This window comes from Heterocephalus glaber, unplaced genomic scaffold (genome assembly GCF_053883595.1).
Source record: "Heterocephalus glaber isolate CG9 unplaced genomic scaffold, H.glaber_assembly_v1.0 deba00000331, whole genome shotgun sequence".
Lineage (NCBI taxonomy): Eukaryota > Metazoa > Chordata > Mammalia > Rodentia > Bathyergidae > Heterocephalus > Heterocephalus glaber.
The window spans coordinates 65803980-65821342 of record NW_028258142.1 but is presented as its reverse complement, the minus strand read 5'-3'; the positions used below and the strand labels follow the sequence as shown (position 1 = coordinate 65821342).

General features: G+C 44.8%; 1 protein-coding gene across 1 annotated transcript in view; it reads right to left on the bottom strand.

Annotated features, from left to right (window-relative positions):
• Rab31 (RAB31, member RAS oncogene family) overlaps positions 1-17363 on the bottom strand; it is an 87081-nt gene that overhangs the window by 12945 nt on the left and 56773 nt on the right. The window contains exons 4-5 of the mRNA XM_004853237.3: positions 9982-10053; positions 8395-8501 (exon numbers count right to left, since the gene is read on the bottom strand). Coding sequence (XP_004853294.1) covers positions 8395-8501; positions 9982-10053 — 179 coding nt within the window. The remainder of the gene's footprint in view (positions 1-8394; positions 8502-9981; positions 10054-17363) is intronic.

Genomic DNA, 17363 nt, shown 5'->3' with positions numbered 1-17363 from the left:
GGTCACTGGGCAAGGCCTAAAGGAAGTATGTATCCATCCCTTCTACTCCCTTGACCCTGAACACTGCTTCTTGCCTGCCCTGCCATGGACTGTTTCTCCTCTGCCATGCCACCTTGCCTTGGAGCCTGCCAACTACAGACCAAACCTCTACAAATTGTGAGCCAAAATAAACCTCTTCTCCTTTAACTTGTGGGTGTCGGGTACTGTGTCCCAGTAGCAAGAAAGTAACTAAGACAACTCCAAAGCAGCTTCTCAGTCTCCTGGTCCCTAGAGCAGGGTGTGTTGTGCTCTGATAAGCTCTTAATTTCTTTAAATATCCAGTACGTCTGTGTGACATTCAGGTGAGAAAACCATGCTAGCAATACCAGAAGCAGTGAATCTCTGTTTAAAATACTCACTCTTATAGATGCTCAGATCAACCTACCCATGAGATAAAATTAAAATTAAAATGAACTTCTTTTTACAGACAAGGAATAATTACCACCTTCCGAGTGAATGCCTCCTTGGATAATGCCTGGCTACTGTGATCTAAGCCCTCTGATCAAAGCACTTGACATGGGCACCCTGGGAAAGACTCCCGTTCCCAAGAGGCCTTTCCTGCTTAATAACGTGCAGCCCCAGCTGCTGTTCACCCAGAGCCAAACTCCTGGTTTCACATTCAAGCTGCAGTGTCAGGTTCTCAGCCGCAGACCTCAGCGGGCTGGTTCCCAAGGAAAAGATCAGAACCTGGAGTCCAAGAAGGACTGAGCAGAAGACATGGGTTCTCTTGGGGGATGTGGCCTCTTAAGACCCCTTCTCCATACAGAAATATAGGTTCATCCTCATGAAGCCAGAGAGAAACCTGGAAAGAACTGTGAGCTCCAAGTTCCTGAATCCTCTTTGTACTTTACTTTTTATGAGATGCAGGACAGCATGGAGGTCAAAGTCACAAGCTCTGGAACAGACTACCAGGACTTCAAATTGGCCCTTGATCTTTTCAGTGACAGAATTTTGGGATAAGTTTCTTGACTGCTTTGTGTCTAGGCTCTTTAGGAATAACATGCAAACATGACAGTGGCTCTTTCCTGGGATGGTGAAGATGAAGATCAATCACTCATAACTGTGTGTGGCACACAGGAAACACTCAATTCAGGTGGCAGTGATGCTGATGACAGATTTGTATGCAGCCTCCTGGGTTTAGTGTCATGGCAGAGTCCCCAGAAAATTCATGCCAGTGGGCAGAATATGGAGCAGACAGATTGGCTGATGGGCAGCCTGATTCTCCTGCCATGGAGAGGAGAGGTGACAAACAGGCAGGTGCCCACTGGGCTCACAGGCCCTGTCACCCACCAGACGATTCCTGTTTCATGGGAGACATGACTACGCTGGGCAGGTAAGTGTTTGAGATGAGGAGTTTTGGGAAAGAGGAGTTTTCCCTAGGTCCCTCCAGTCTTTCCCAAAGGAAATTCACTCCAAACACCTTTTCCCCTGAAGTCTTAGAAAGAAAATAGAATTCTGGTTCATACTGTGGTCCCTTGTAAACTCCAGTCTTTAATGTGATCACCTTCAAACTTAAAAGATCCAGATGGAAATATTTTTACTATGCTGGGAATCTACAAAACACCTGAATTCAATACTGTTATGTTACAGTGTAAGTGGTAACTTTTTCTTGCTGCATCTTTAATCTGGTTTCATTCCTGGAATACAGTCATCCAACTTTGTGAGGAGGGAGGAATAATAAAGAGTTTTTGTACAAAAAAAGTTTATCCCTAGTGTAGGTTTGTGTTCATCACCACAAACACAACACTGAGCTGTTCCACCATCACAAGGACCCCAGGGGGGCCCTTTTATAAACACACCAATGTCCTCCCCACCCCCATCACCCCTGGTAATCACTCACCAACAGCCCCTGGCAACACTCATTAGTTTACCCGGTTTCTAACACATCTGCATTTCAACCACGTTTGATACATGGAGTTACACACTATGCACCTTTGGGACTGGTTTCTGATACAGATTGGATCAAGAATGTCCCCCAAGGCCTGTGTATTAAAGTCTCTGCCATGTGTCCCCACCACGATGTGATGTCACAGGTCCAAAACAAGGGGGCTAACAGATCTCAGACTGAACCCTCCCAAACCATGAGCCAAAATAAACCTTCTGTCTCTGTAAACTGATTTGTCAGGTGTTTGCTATAGCAACAGAAAGGTGACTAAAGAGTTGCATTCATGTAGATGATTCCCCTGCATGTTCATGTTGCATGCATCTGTGGTTTGCTTCCTTTTTTTTTTTTTTTTAACCAAGTAGGAGTCCACAATATGGATGCACAGCAGTTTGTGCTGAAGGACATCTGGGCTGGGTCCAGTTAGGTCCCTTAAGGAAGGGTCCATGAATATTCACATGCAGTTTTCCTTTCTCTGGGATAAATGCCTAGGTGTGGTTGCTAGGACACACATAACTGTATACTTAATTTTATAAGAAATGCCATACAGCTTTCCAGAGTGCTATGCACACGAGCAGTATCCCTTCTCAAGCCAATGAGGTAGAAACGATCCTATCTTACCATCATCAACCCTGGGTACTGTTACTACTTTTTATTTTAGCCATTCAAACAGGTCTGACCCTAGTGTTAGACATTTTCTCTTGACCTTTCTCCCATCTTGGTATTTATTCTTCTGGAGGAAATGTCTGTTCATGTCTTTTGCCCATTTTCAAATTAGGGCCTTTCTTTTTTACTTCTTCTTTAACATTGTAAGTTTTTTTAATAGTCCATGTTCTAGTCCTTTATAGATGTCATTTATAAGTATTTTCTCCCAGCCTGTAGTTTGTCCTTCGTCCTCTTCACACAGATGGTTACAGAGCAAATATTTTTAATTTTGATCAAATTTTCCTTGTATGGATCATGTTTTTAGTGTCAAGCCCAAGAACCCACTGCCTAGCTTCATACCTTAAAGATTTTCCCTTAGGAATTTTTCTAAAAGTTTTAGTTTTGTATTTTACATTCAAATCTGTGATTCTCTTTGAATTAATTTTTATATAAGGTTGATGTGGTTTGCTTTGTCTGTGGATGTCCAATTGCTCCCCCACCAATTGTTAAGAAACCATTCTTCTTCCATCAAATTGCTCTACATTTTTGTCAAAAATCAGTTGAACACATTTGTGTGGGCTTCCAGCTGCTCTATTCTGGTCCACTGATCTGTGTGTCTACTGCACATGCTGAGACTATCGATTTATGAACCTAGTATGTTTTGAATATTTATTCAAACTTTGCTTGATTTCTTTCATAAACATTTTGCATTTTTCAACACCAAATCCCTATACATGTTTTGTTAAATACATACTTAAGTATTTTATTTTCTCTAGAGTACTTATAAAGGGCATTGCATGTTTAATTTCAGCTTTTGCATATATTGTTAGTATACAGTAATGTAACTGATTTTTTCATGTTGTTCTTGTAGTCTACATCTTTGCTGAACCCACTTATTATTAGATTAAGAGTCTTGTTTTGTTTTTGTTTGAGCCAGGTGTGGTGGTGCAGGTCTGTAATCCCAGCACTCACTCTGGGAAGCCAACGCAGGAGGGTGGCAGGTTCAAGCCCAGCCTGGGTAACTTGGGAGATCTTGTCTCAATATTTAAAAAGGGGTAGGGATGTAGCTTGTTACAAGGGCCCTGGGTTCAAGCCCCAGTACTACCCCTCCCTCAAAAGGGCTTTTTTGAGACAGGAAGATCGTTGTGAGTTTGAGGCCAGCCTGAATTACATAGAGACCCTATCTAAAAACAAAACAAAACAAACAAAGCAAAACTGACTGGTATGTCTCACGTGGAATATTCTCCAGGAGAGACCATGTGCTAAGTCATAAAACAAAGCCTCCAAAATTTAACTAAAGTCACACAAAGTATGTTTCAAATTAGAAATCACTGACAGAAATTTGGGAAATTCACAAGCAATAATTGGGTGGAAATTAAACAATGCAGTACTAAATAAACAATGGGTCTGAAAATAGATTAGAAAATACTTGAGATGATTAAAAACAGAACATAAAAAAAGTCATGGGATGCTGCTAAAGTGGTGCTTAGAGGAAAATGTATACCTGTAAATTTCCATGTTAAAAAAAGAAAAATAAATATATGTGCACTCTCGACATAAAACCTACAGCTAACATCACACTTAGTGGAGAGACTCAATGTTCCACCCGACAGGTCAGGAGAAGAAAGGTCCACCCTCAGCTTAGCCAACACTGGATTGGAGGTTCTGGCCAGGCCAATTGGACAAGAAAAATATACATAAAAGGCACCCATATTGGAAAGAAAGAGGTAAACTCTTTCCTCACAGGTAACATAATCTAGCATATAGAAAACCCCCAAAGAATTGACTAAAACACTACTAGAACAAATAAATACTAAAACTAATAAGTGAGTTCATTAACTCATTTAGGATACTAGAGAAACATTCAAAACTTAATCATATTTCTACATTCTAGCAAAGAGCGTGACATAAGTGGAATTAAGAAAACAATCCCATTCACATTACCAAAAAGAATAAAATTAAACAGGAATAAATATAACCAAAGAAATGGAAGAAGCATGCATCAGGGGCCTGGGGTGTGGTCAGAGGCAGAGGGCTTGCCTTGCTCAGGAAAATACATGAGAAAGAAATCATCTTTTCAACAATTATGTTAGGAGAATCACATATCCAACAGAAAAAGAAGTGGAGCCCTTGCTCACATTATACACAAAACAACATAAAATGCAGGACAGTCCTAAACATATGCACTGAAACTAAAGAAAACATAAGAGTAGATCTTTGTTGTTTTAATTAGCCAATCACTTGGGTACAAGAGATAAAAGGGGGAAAAAAACAAATTGGGTTTTAAGTGCCTGCACCTCTGGAGACAGGCTGAAGACTGCAAAGAGATTCCCCCATGGAAAGGGAGAATATTTGCAATCACGTATTGAGAAGGTACTCATATTCACATTAAATGAAACACTCTTACAGCACAGTAGTGAAAAGACAGATAATCCAGTTAAAAACTGCCAAAGGATTTAAAGAGATAGTTCTCCAAAGAAGACATGCAAATCATTTGACTTCATTAAGTCATTAGGAAAATACAAATTAAAACAACAATGAGAGGGCTAGGGGCACAGCGCTTGCCTAGCATGTGCAAGGCCTTGGGTTCAATGTACACTGAAACACACACACACACAGGGACGGCGATCATCAAAAAGATAGATAGTAACACGTGTTGAGGAGGATATGGACGAATTATAACATCATTCACTATGCACTGCCAGTAGGGTATACAAGGGGCCAATCACTTGGAAAACAGTTCCTCTAAATGCTAAGCATAGAGTTACATGTGACTCAGAAAGTCTGCTCCGGGGTACATACATAAGAGAAATGTAAGCTAATACACACAAAATTTGTACACGTTTGTTCATGTCTGCATTTTTCATAATGGCCAAAAAGTACAAAGAACTCATATGGCAACTGATGAATGAATAAATACAATGTGGATGTCCACATAATGGCTTCTTATCAGAACATAAAAATGAACGAGGTCCTGATACACGCTACAACATGCTTGAGCTTCAGGCCACATACTATATGATCCCAATTGCAAAATGTGCATAAGGACAAATTTATGGAGACAAAAGCACAGGTCAGCAGTTCCCAAGGGCTGGAGGAAGGAGCAGATTGGAGGTCACCACACACAGGCATGGTGTTCTTTGTAGGGTGACGGAAATGTCCGAATGCCAGATGTGATCATGACTGTACCACTCTAACTGTACTAAAATTCACTGAACTGTACACTTCAAACAGAGTTTTTAAGGGCCGGGGATTTAGCTCAGTGGCTCTGCCACCTGCCTTGCAAGCGCAAGGTCCCGAGTTTGATCCCCAGTACCAAAAAATAAAAATAAAGAATTTTTAAGACTTGTAAATTATCTCAGTGAAATATATTAAATGTTTAAAAAATGTAAATGTACTAGAATCAAACTAGTCTTTCTGCTGCCCCAATCAGGGGTGTGGAGGAGAAGTGCAGAGTCACCTCTTTGCTGCACAATTCAACCATCTGAAATCACTTGAGTACAAGGAAAGACATGCATTCAGCACTTTCAACCGCAGGATCCCGAAAAGCCACCTTCAGACCTCACTAAGGCCGAACTAGCAGAAAAGGCTTCTGCCCAGACAGCCTGTGCTCCAGGGACAGTGGCCCTGATGTCAGTGCGGAGGCCGAGGCTGGGTGGCTTGGATTCTCTCCCTGAAGACAGAGTGGCGCAAGCTCCGACCTGACAACTGGGTGAGACGCACCCAGGATGTAACCAGGAACCCTAACGAACACCCTTGAGCCTGACACGGGTTTCTGCCTAACACCCAGTCCTCAGCAGCCCGCACACTAAGGCTCGGCCTCACTTGAAGCCACTCCCACCCACCAGTGGTGTCAGAGGACACCTCACAGCCAAGGCCGACCACCCACCCAGGCCGTGGAAGGCTCAAGGTGATCGGCAGGGAACACTAGCCGGGCGAGCTGCTTTCGGATTACAGTGGAGACAGCAGATAATCCGAATTAACTCTGGAGATTCTAAAGATTTGTCCACCTCCCCAGAAAAACAAGTGATTAAGCGGTGCTTATGGCTGTTATTACAAACCAGCCTGATGCAATATGATCTAAAGCTTGTGAAATCCCAAAGAAACAGAGCAATTTGTTAAATGCCACGGAAAGAACTTTCACAGGATCCGTCTTCATTGCTTATTTAACTTTGGTTTAATCATATTTAGATTGGCAGAACCAGAAGCAGGATGCAGTCATGCGTCTTTATGAACATCAACAGCTAGCATTCCTGAGAATTAAGTTAGCCCGGAGATGACACAAGTTCATGACAGAAGAGCCCCTCCTCGCAGTTTAACTTCTCATGGTTTCAGTTACCACCGTGGTCATCTGGGTTTGAAAATATGAAATGGAAACTTCCAGAAATAAACGATTCATAAGTTTTCTTTTTTTTTTCATTAAGTTTATTGGTACATTTTAGGTATACAATACAGTTACATTCATTGCTGGGATCTTGTACCTTTACATGATCTATCTTGGTTCTTATTTTTTCCCCATTCCCCTGCCCTCCCTTCACCCCCTCAATTCATAAGTCTTAAATCACTTTTATTACAGTGGATTGTCATGATTGTTCTACTTTATTATCAGTTCCTATCATCGATCTTTTACTATGCCTAATGCCTATATTGAACCTTATTGTAGATCTGCATGTGTAGGAGGAAAGCATAGTATGTAGGGGGTTCAGTATTATCTGTGGTTCCAGGCATCCCCCACAGATAAGGGAGACTATCGTGCAGCCTTTCAAAAGTAACATTTGTTTAGCGAAATAGCTCGCTCGCTTACCTGGCTAGATAAAGTTATCACCAGATCTCTAGGTTGGACCGGGTCCTCACCACCTCTCTCTGAGTGCTGTGGTCTGGATGCCATTTGAGGCATCCCCAGGTTTTAGGTCCTGGGAGCTCAGACTCCAGGGGGTGATGCTGAGGTGTGGAATCGTTAAAGGGTGGGCTGATGGAGTGTGGACAGGTCGTTGTGGGCTGTCCTGAAGACAGGGATTGTGGTTCTCTAGGGACCCGAGTTCATCCTTGCAAGAGTGAGTTGTTATAAACAGAGAGAAGCTGGCCCCTGGCCTCTTTGGCCTCCTGTGTCACCAAGAGATCCCTCTGGCTCACAGTGGGTTCCCTTTCTGATTCTCTGCCACATTACCATGAAGCTGGGACACCAGTGTCAAGTTCGTGAACCTCTGGAAGTGTGAGCAAAGTAGACCTCTCATCTTTATACAACACCCAGCCTCAGATATTGAAAATATCAACAGAAAACAGACTAAGACATCAGGTAAAGGAATCCATTGTCACAATCCATTATCATTGACATACTGTCACTTAAAAGTGCTCCCATAAAGCATGTTATATGTAGATCTTAGAACAAAACAGTGAATGTCTAAAATCTAGAACTAAAACAGGAATGCTATGGAAAATATTAAGAATTCTATGGAACTTTACTACATGAAAGTGTTATAAAAATTGTATTAGCCCCAATGATGGTGATAGAAAACAGAAATAAAACAGAATGATACGATCCAAAGATAGAGGTAGGGATGTACCTGTGCTATGTAGAGGAGATCTTAACATAATACTCATCATCGTGTGGGCCAACAGCTTTGTACCAATTTTCCTTCATTCACTCCAGTGGATCCAAACCACACTGACTACCAGTGGCTGGTCATCGGTCACATCCTTACACCAAGCACACAAACAACAGCAAAGGCATAACAGTACCTCGTTACTCACCGACACTCAGAGATGAAGGATCCGTCTGTACACACACACACATACACACACACACACACAGGGTTAATGCCCCTCACCTAATGTCAGAGAGGTCGCACTTGTTCCCAGCAATGGCCATCACGATGTTCTCTGGGCCATGCTCTTTCAATTCTTTGACCCATTTCTTCAAGGTATGAAACGAATCCTAAATGGAAAATGTAAATATGAATCATTAAAAAGACTGTCGATATGATAGTCCAACCAAGTAGAAATGCAAACCCAATATAATTTAATGGACAAAAATACTTTCAGGAGACTCCCATACCTAACACTACCTAAGTCATTCCTCAACGGGCTGTAAAAAGTTCTTTTTTCCATGAGTGAAACTTGATGAAGTTAAGAAGATCATATTGGTGATTTTCGTCTGTAAATAACAATAATTTGCATCTATGGTCTTGACTCCACATGAATCAGGATGACAGGACTAATTGAATGTCCATGCTTCCTCCAGGAGAGACACGAATCGGTGGAGAGTCCTGTTTTCCTTCTGACCTTTCCCGTACAAGGGCCCCCCGGAGACAGGACAATGTGAAAGCCACGTTCACTGGAAGTATAGGACCGGGGAAGGTCGTGGGGTCATGTCATGAAACTGATGGTCACAAGTGGTAGTCAGCAAGCCAGAGAAACAGTAAAGAACTTAATTTATGGGAGTGCGAAAAAGGCCATCGAACAACTGCAGTTGTTTATTGATGATATTCTTAGCCTTAACACGATAAACTATAATATAGCGGTTGCCTGATATGCATAGTCCCAAATCCTATAATACTATGTCTTTTCCCTATGCATACTTACCTATGATAAAGTTTAACTTATAAATTAGGTACAGTCAGGGGTTAACAATGATAGTAAAATAGAATAATTACTGTATAACAATTTACTATAATAAAAGTTATTTAAAACTCATGAATTATTTCTTTTTGGAATTTTTCCATTTAACTTTTTCAGCTGGCCACTGACCCCAGGTAAGTGAAACTGCAGAAAGAGAAACTGCTACATGCAGACATGGCATAGTCACCTCACACACGTAAACACCTTGGTGTTTTAATAGGATAACTCCAACACCAACAGAAAGTAAGTACCCTATTGCTATAAAACATGTAGAAGGAAGGAATGAAAACAGTGATCACTAGAGACGGGGAAGGGCAGGAGAAGGGGGACAGAAAGAGTAGGAGGGACTTTTAGGAACTGGGCAGGGTGCTAGGGGAGGGAGAAGACGTGTAGAACGTAGAAGGATGGATGGACGGTGTATGCCCGTGTGGAAATAGCACCATGAACCCCACTGGTTTGTACAATCATTATGTGTTAATAATAATTTTTAAATCAAGAAGAAGAAAAAAACCCAAGCAGAACTTACAAACACAGCACTAGCAGGCCTGCCCTCGTCCTGGGAATGCAGTCAGTTTTAACAGTGAAAGTGCATTGTTTAATTCAGCAGGTACATGTGAGAAGCTCCGCTGCCTATGGGTGAAATTCACTGAGGCACAGTGTTCGCTGTCCTCGGTCTCTTACTGGGCAGTCTCAGTCCAGACCCTGGCAAGACTCAAGCAATGTCAGCTCCGTCTGGTCTCCTAAGACCAGAGGGAGTCACCGAACATGGCATCTGCACTCTGCAGGAGACGTCTTACCTGTTTGGTAATGTCGTAGACTATGACGGCTGCTGCAGATCCTCGATAGTACATGGGAGCCAGCGAGTGAAACTGTTTAAAAACAATGAACAGTTTCAGGCAAGAACAGCAGCTTTTAAGCACTAGGATCTGCATCATCCCAATAAGATCTGTAAATTCCTTTTAGGATCCTTTCAGGGCTTGCATTAAATAACAAATTCCTCTTCCTTAAATGCACGCTTGAGCGCGTGCGCGCGCGCGAGCGCGCGCACACACACACACACACACAGACACACACTTGTGGTTTGTAGAACATGAAATCTATTAGGCAAAAGTCAAAAATCAAATTTTATATTATTAAAGGTTGCCATCCTGTGAATTTTCTGCCCTCTCCTGTTCATCATCTATGTAACTAATGATTGCTCCGGTGCAATCTCATTAGAATATACAGTGGTAAGAAAAACCTGTGCTCCAAGGGAGGGGACTGGAATACTGGCAAAGATCACAAGACCCTCGCATGCCATGCTGGGGTCTGGACGCTGGCCGGCCCGGGACCCAGGGCGGAGCTTTCTCGTGCACCTGAGGTCGCCAGCGGTGGGACTTCAGTGAGCTCCAGTCCAAAGTCCTAACAAAGTGAGCGTCACTGAACCCGGATAATTATTCTCAGAACACACATTACGTACATTTTGGAGAAGGAACCAGTCTCGATTTGCCTTTTGTTTAATTCAAAAATTTCTTGGCAGGTTTTGCAAGCCAACAGGGGAAAAAAATAGGTCAACCGAGAGATAAACACAGATATATACAGAAATCCATAGAGGAGGAGACATCAATTGCCAAAACATATTTTAAAAAATGTTCAATGAGTATAAAAGAATGAAAATAAGGATAATGATGAGGATAATGATAATTTACTAGATGTCAGGAGGACCATCAGGCCCAGTGTGGTGTGGGTTTGGGAGGCGAGCGACACTCACCCCTCCCAGGAATGTTCCCTAGCACTGCTGTGTGTAACTGTGGGATACAGACATAGAGGCAGACTCGCAATCCACTCACCTGCACTGGGATGACCAACCACAGAAAAGTACACAGCCCTGCATTGTGTATGAGAGCTCAACTTTGCAAACCACCTACCTACGAGTCCACTCACTCCAGGGCCCCGCCTGGGTGCTGCGCGGTGCTAAGGACAAGCGTTCCGGTTCTCCTGCATTGAAGCCCTAGCTCCCTGGGTGATGGCATCTGGAGTGGAGCCTTGGGGAGGGAATCAGGCTTGGGCAAAGTCGTGAGGAGCACTCTGAGAGAAAGAGATCAACCTCCTCTCTCTCTCCCTCTCTCTCTCTCTCTCTCTCTCTCTCTCTCTCTGCCTACCAGGCGGAGGCCCTCACCAGTCATCAACTCTGTTCACACTTTGACCTTGGACTCTGACCTTGGATTCCCAAGCCTTCAGAACTGTGAGAAATAAATGTCTGTTGTTTAAGCCACTCAGGCTATAATGTTTTCTTACAGCAGCTGGAGCTGGCGAAGAATATATGGAATATTCTACAACTGTAAAATGATAGTACAGAGTTTTATTTATAGGCAAAGGTGTCTCTTATAGGCAAATGAAAAAATACCCTCAAAGCAGCGCATATAATATGATTTAAGGTGAAATGTATGTGGAAGCTTGTCTCTACACACCAAAAACATGATGTTCCTCAAAGTGTTCATGAGATTTTTAGTATTTTTTACATTTTTCTTGTAAGACTCTCTATAGTGTGAATCTCTACAACAATTTTAAGTAAAAATGGGTTTTAAGTTAAAATAAAGGAGCATCCATTTTTCCTGGGGTGCGGGGGAGCAGAGAAGAAAGCACAGATGGATCCTGTAGCCTTTTTCCCAAAAAACAAGCCCATGACTCATGTTCTCCCCACACACTTCTCTTGGAATAAGGTCTTCCCAGTAAGAATGCCCATTTCCCTTCAGTACACAGCCATGCTGGTAGCACTCACAGCGGGGTGGAGAGGAGACAGGTCACCTACCCCCTTCCAAGTCACTCTACACAGTCTCTACCCAGAAGAGAAACCACCATGGAGCCTTCGCAGGTTTCAGAAAAGGGAAAGGGCTGGATGACGCTCAGGATGAGCTAGGGAGTTCACAGCTCAGCAGTGTGGGGCTGAAGGTGCACAGCACTCATGACTGCAGAGCTCACTGGAGGGATGGCCAGCACCTGCCCTGTGTGTCTTCTCCCACTCACTGACTATCCAGCTCCGTGTGCTGGTCATAGTATTATGCCTCTGTAAATCCAAGTATATTAGTGAGCACTCCTCTTGCTGAGACACAATACCTGGCACCCACAACTTAAAAGAAAGGTTTAATTTGACTCACGGCTTCAAGAGATCCAGTCCATGGTCAGCTGGCTCCAAGCCAGGAACATCATGGCAGAAGGGCATGGTGGGCAAAGCTGCTTAGTCTGTGGCAGCCAGGAAGCAGAGCAGAACAGTACCAGAGAGGAAAGGGCCCAGGACCAGACATAGACCCCAAGGCCATACACCCATGACCCACCAGACATACCCAGGAGTGTGCTGTACTAGGACGCTGGGTGGATCCCAAGCCAATCAGGTTCCCCATCCAGCTTAACTGCCATAGCATGTTTAGCTCACCCTTTAGTGATCCACTCCTCACACAAAACAAATGGAGGAAAGAGCAATGCACCCTTTGCAGCACTCCTGCTTTGCTGAGGACAAGGAGTGCAAATAAAGTGTCCTTTCAGTCCAGTTATACAAAACACCCATTTTTAATTTCCAACATAGTCTGCACCTAAGAAGGAGAGTCAACACAAACATTACTTCTCAGAAGTCAGGCATGAGAGGAGCAAACCGGCCATGGTCTGAGACAGTCCCTTCGGGCTCTGATAACAGGAGCCACCTCTGAAGCAGTCAGCATGTGCAGGTCTCATGAATTATTGAGAAGATCTTGGTGTATGATGCATGCCCCTTCCTTCCTTCCTCCAAATGGAATCACTCTGAAATAAATCTGTTAGTGAAGCCACTTAAAGGACTTTACTGCTGGAGCCTTGGGGGTTTTAATGAGTTAAAAGTTCACATCTCATTTCCAAAACCCAATAATGCATTGACCAAAGGGTAATATTTGTGGAAGACAAAAAGATAAATCACTTTGAGCTTGCAATGTCTATCTTTCCCCATATAAACTTGGAACAAATGTACCTGCCTCAGCCTCCATACTCAACAGGACAGGATTCCATTTCCATGGAGTCAGAAGTAAGATGGATGAGACGCCCACAGAAAATAAATTCTTCCAGAAACAAAGCTCACAACCCCCAGAGCTTGACAATGCTTTATTTCAAATCTCACCTTGAAAGGTTATTTGGAATTTAGCACAACAGATGCCAATTCAAAATTCTGTCTTTTCTAGCTCCCCAACAAAGTATCTAGACTCCAAATTCCAGCAGTCAGGTCACTTTCAGATGTCACTGAGTGGTTTAGAGGCAGCACAGGAAATTGTGAAAAGCCAGTTCGTCGCTATCACAGAAACGGCTGATTCTGTCCATGGTGCACGTGACTGGTTTTGAATTGCTGATGTCTACATGGTAAGCGGGAAGGAAATGGCTTGCCGGCACTTTGATCCTCTTGAATTTCTCAGCTTTCACAGACGGAAGCGGTGCCAGTCCACTTCATGTTACTATAATAAAACACCTGGGATGATCACCTTGTGAAAAGTACAGGCTTCTTTCGGCACACAGCCTGGGGGTTTCGGTGCATGAGCAGATGGGCCTGTTGCTCAGCACATCACGGAGGAAATGTGCAACAGAGCGAAACTGTTCGCCTCATCACAGGTCAGGGTGCAAAAGAAAGAAAGAGGTAATGACTGGGTCCCACAGAGCCCTTCAGGACGCTCCCCAGCGACTTGGGAACCTCCCACACACCCTGCCCCTTCCCAGGAGCCCACCCTGAGGACCCAGACGTAACACACAGGCCCCGAGGGGACCTTCAAGGTCCAAAGGACAACGGAGTCTGCCTTCCCCCACCTCCAGCAAGTAGCAGAAGACAGAGGAGATGGATCTGTGTGGAAAGCAAGCCCTGGGACAATGCATTTCCAGAGCCCTGGAGATGTTCATACACTTTGGACCAACAATTCCACCTCTTTAGGGGATGGTCAGAGATGTCACGGAGTCACAGAACTCACTGCAGAATTGTTGGTTATGTGGAAAATTTTGAAACAATCTCAGTGTCTAACCTAACGTCAGGGATAGGAAACATAAATTTTGGTTTAAGCACTTCATGGAATATGGGGCGGCCACTGACCATCTGTGGAAAATATGAAATGGTACAGGAAGCAGGTTTGAATACTTAGGTATTTTCTCAAGGATTCCTGCAGAACACTAAGCCTTTGAAGTGTTTTCTGAAAAAAAGATGTTTCCTGGCATAACAAATTCGAGAAACATTACATATATTAATGCTGCTCTAGAGGTTTACAAGGTATTATTAGTACATTAAAAGCTCTGACATTTTCTGTAGTAAAGCAACCTATTTACTTTGGTTTTGACTCAGGATTTTCATCAACTTTTAAACCTTTTTTCAAGTAGTATTTATTAACATCCAGGAAACTGCTGTGTGTGGTCAGATCTCTCCCGGGGGCATGGTACAAAAAGAGCAGCTCTGTCTCAGGGCCTGGCCAGGCTCTGACCCGGTTTTCACGGAGGGTAAAATGGCATGAAGGTGAGGAAGGGGTCAGAGACCGGGCTGGGGGTCTCACACTGGTCCCAAACGTGACGACACTCATTGCCAAGGGATGGCAGGCGAGTTTGGGATGGAACCTGCTTGTCTAGATTCTTTTGGCTGCTCTACCTGCAACACACACCTCACAAACACACACACACACACAGAGCACAGTGGAAGTGTAATTCTAGGGCAGCGCAGCTCTGCCGTCCAGGAGCGCAGGGGTGGAAAATGCACAAGGTTTCCAAAGAAGCCCGCGGCACTGGGCTCTGGAGCAAGGTTTGCAGAGGCCGCTCCGTCCCTGGTGAGAGCCAGTCGCAGCTGGGAGTCGGCGGCTGCATGGACGGCGCTCCGTCTCAGGTGCCAGGGCCCAGCAGAAATCCTCACCACCCCAGAGAAGGCAGCTGAGGGAGAGTCAAGGACAGAAGCCAATAAAGAACCACAGTGGGCTCAAGGACTCAAACGGAGAAGGAAGCATAGAAGAAAATTCCTGACATTCTCGACATTCTCAGATGGCAAAAATTGAATGGAAAAGCACAGCAGTGAAAGCTCTTTCTGTGCCATTCAAAAGAACACCTCCCGCATCACACAGACCCCTCTCTTTGCAGCAGAGCCAGGCCTACTTAACATGCCTGCGCGACATGCGAAGCCTGGCACTGTGGGGCGGGAAGGGCTGGGAGACCCGGCCACACTGTCGGCTCCGGCGCCTCCCAAACCCGCAGCAGAAGGAGACCGCACCTGTCTCGCTTGTTTTCAGCTTTTAAAAAAATGTTTTAGCTTGATGCATGACTTTTGCAATGACAGGGGATATCTTGTTCATTTCTTTTTCTTTCCTTTTCCTTCTCATGGGTTACGGAAGCCAAAGAGCACTCGGGGAGCCAAGGGCAGAAGGAAAAGCAGCAGGAGAAAGCCGACATCAGGGCGATCCAAAGACCTAGGGCTCCTTTCTGACCAGCGCTGTGCACACGAGAGAGCACGAATCCGAACATCTTTCCACAAAAAAGATGTTGGTGGCAGGGCAGGGATCTGTGTTTTTAAAAAGACAAGGAGTGAACCTAGTATTCCAGTCCTAGGGTAAAGAACCCAAGGAACTGAAATGCTGTAGAAATGCTTTTTCCCATTCACGAAGCCATGAAGGCCAGAGAGCCTGGAGTCAGACAACAGGGACCTTCCTGAAAGGCGCATGTTCCAAATTCCCTCCGGCCTCAGCCCACACCGCCTGTGAGGCAGGGAGTCAGACACGAGCAGGTCTAGGGGCAGAGGATGGGCCAAGGCAGCACGCTGTGCCAGTTAAGGGACAAAAACACCAGTCAGCCTACAATACATTTATAATCATTTCGCAGGTCCCAGTGACACAGGGCACGTGACACAGGGATGATACAGAACCTCCAAATAATCCAAAAAACAGGAGGGAAATAGAATAACTCCCAGCCCACTCGATGTCTGATACACTGGGTTCGTGTTTTCTAAAATCGAAGAATGAATTCTAGGAACAACGGAGGTCAAGAATAGGAAGAATTTATTGAGAGAAAGACGGCTTCGAGGAGGGACAGAAGGGGACCGGAAGGTGGGTTGCCCATGAGCCCCAGTTCTCAAATTAGTTTTATAGAGTAAAATCATGAGGAGGGTGTGAAATCAAGAGGCGGACATAAGGTGGGACAAAACTGGTTGACCAATAAGATTGCAAGTATAGCTGCTTAGGTAATATTGATCCAAAGTGGAAGGAAGTCACGTGGCAAGGGTGCATGAAAAGAACAAGGCCTTTCCTGCACAGGATGGGCTAAGGTCTTGGTCCCCCACCCAGGTGATAGATGTTTATTTAATCAATCGAGAGCCGGGGATTTAGCTCAGTGGTTCTGGCGCCTGCTTCACAAGCACAAGGTCCCAAGTTCAATCCCTGGTACCAAAGGAAAAAAACAGCAACACAAACTCATATGGCGCAGAAGCCACTGAGGCACTGCCACCTTCCCACTTGAAGACACCCTGATTCTCTGCACATCCACTTCACAGTGAGCCCTCCCTGGTGCGGCATGGCCACCCATGCTCTTGGCTGAATTCTTTCATCATGAAGAACCAGGGAGGCGGGAGCCAGTCCCTCGCTGCGTCAGGACCCAGCTTACCCATAATACTAGGGCCCCAGACAGCTGGCCGTGTCCCTCCCTCTGTCCCCTGAGCTCAGGCTGCTTGGTCTCTGCCCTCCTGGCCTCAGGTTCAAGGTAAGCAAACACAGCCAAAGCAGTGCACCCTGCAGGGCAGGCCAGCGCCAGAGCCAGCCTGCTCCCTCAAGATGGGAAGGCAGCTGCCCAGCCTGAAGACCCCTCCAAGCTGCAGAATCACAGAGCCCCTTGCAAGCCTGGTCTTCTGATCACCCCAGGGCCTTCAGATACAGCTATGGCCTCCTCCAGGAGACGTTGCCCTGCCCTGACTGGACATCAGTGGTTTCCCTTAGCACGCTTGGGAACAGCGCCTCAGACTGACCTCACAGCCGACATCCAGAGCCTGCTTTTAACTGCTGGATTGTGGTGTTTACTTACAGGGACCACCGGCTCTATTTATTTTAAACTTTTTATTGTAAACAAGACAGACAGGGATGAGCATTCTTGCTCCCGTCCCCAGCTTTAGGGTCATCACTGCTGAGGCCCTAAAGCAAACCCTGATGCCATCGTACCCAAACTGAACACTGGGGATGTT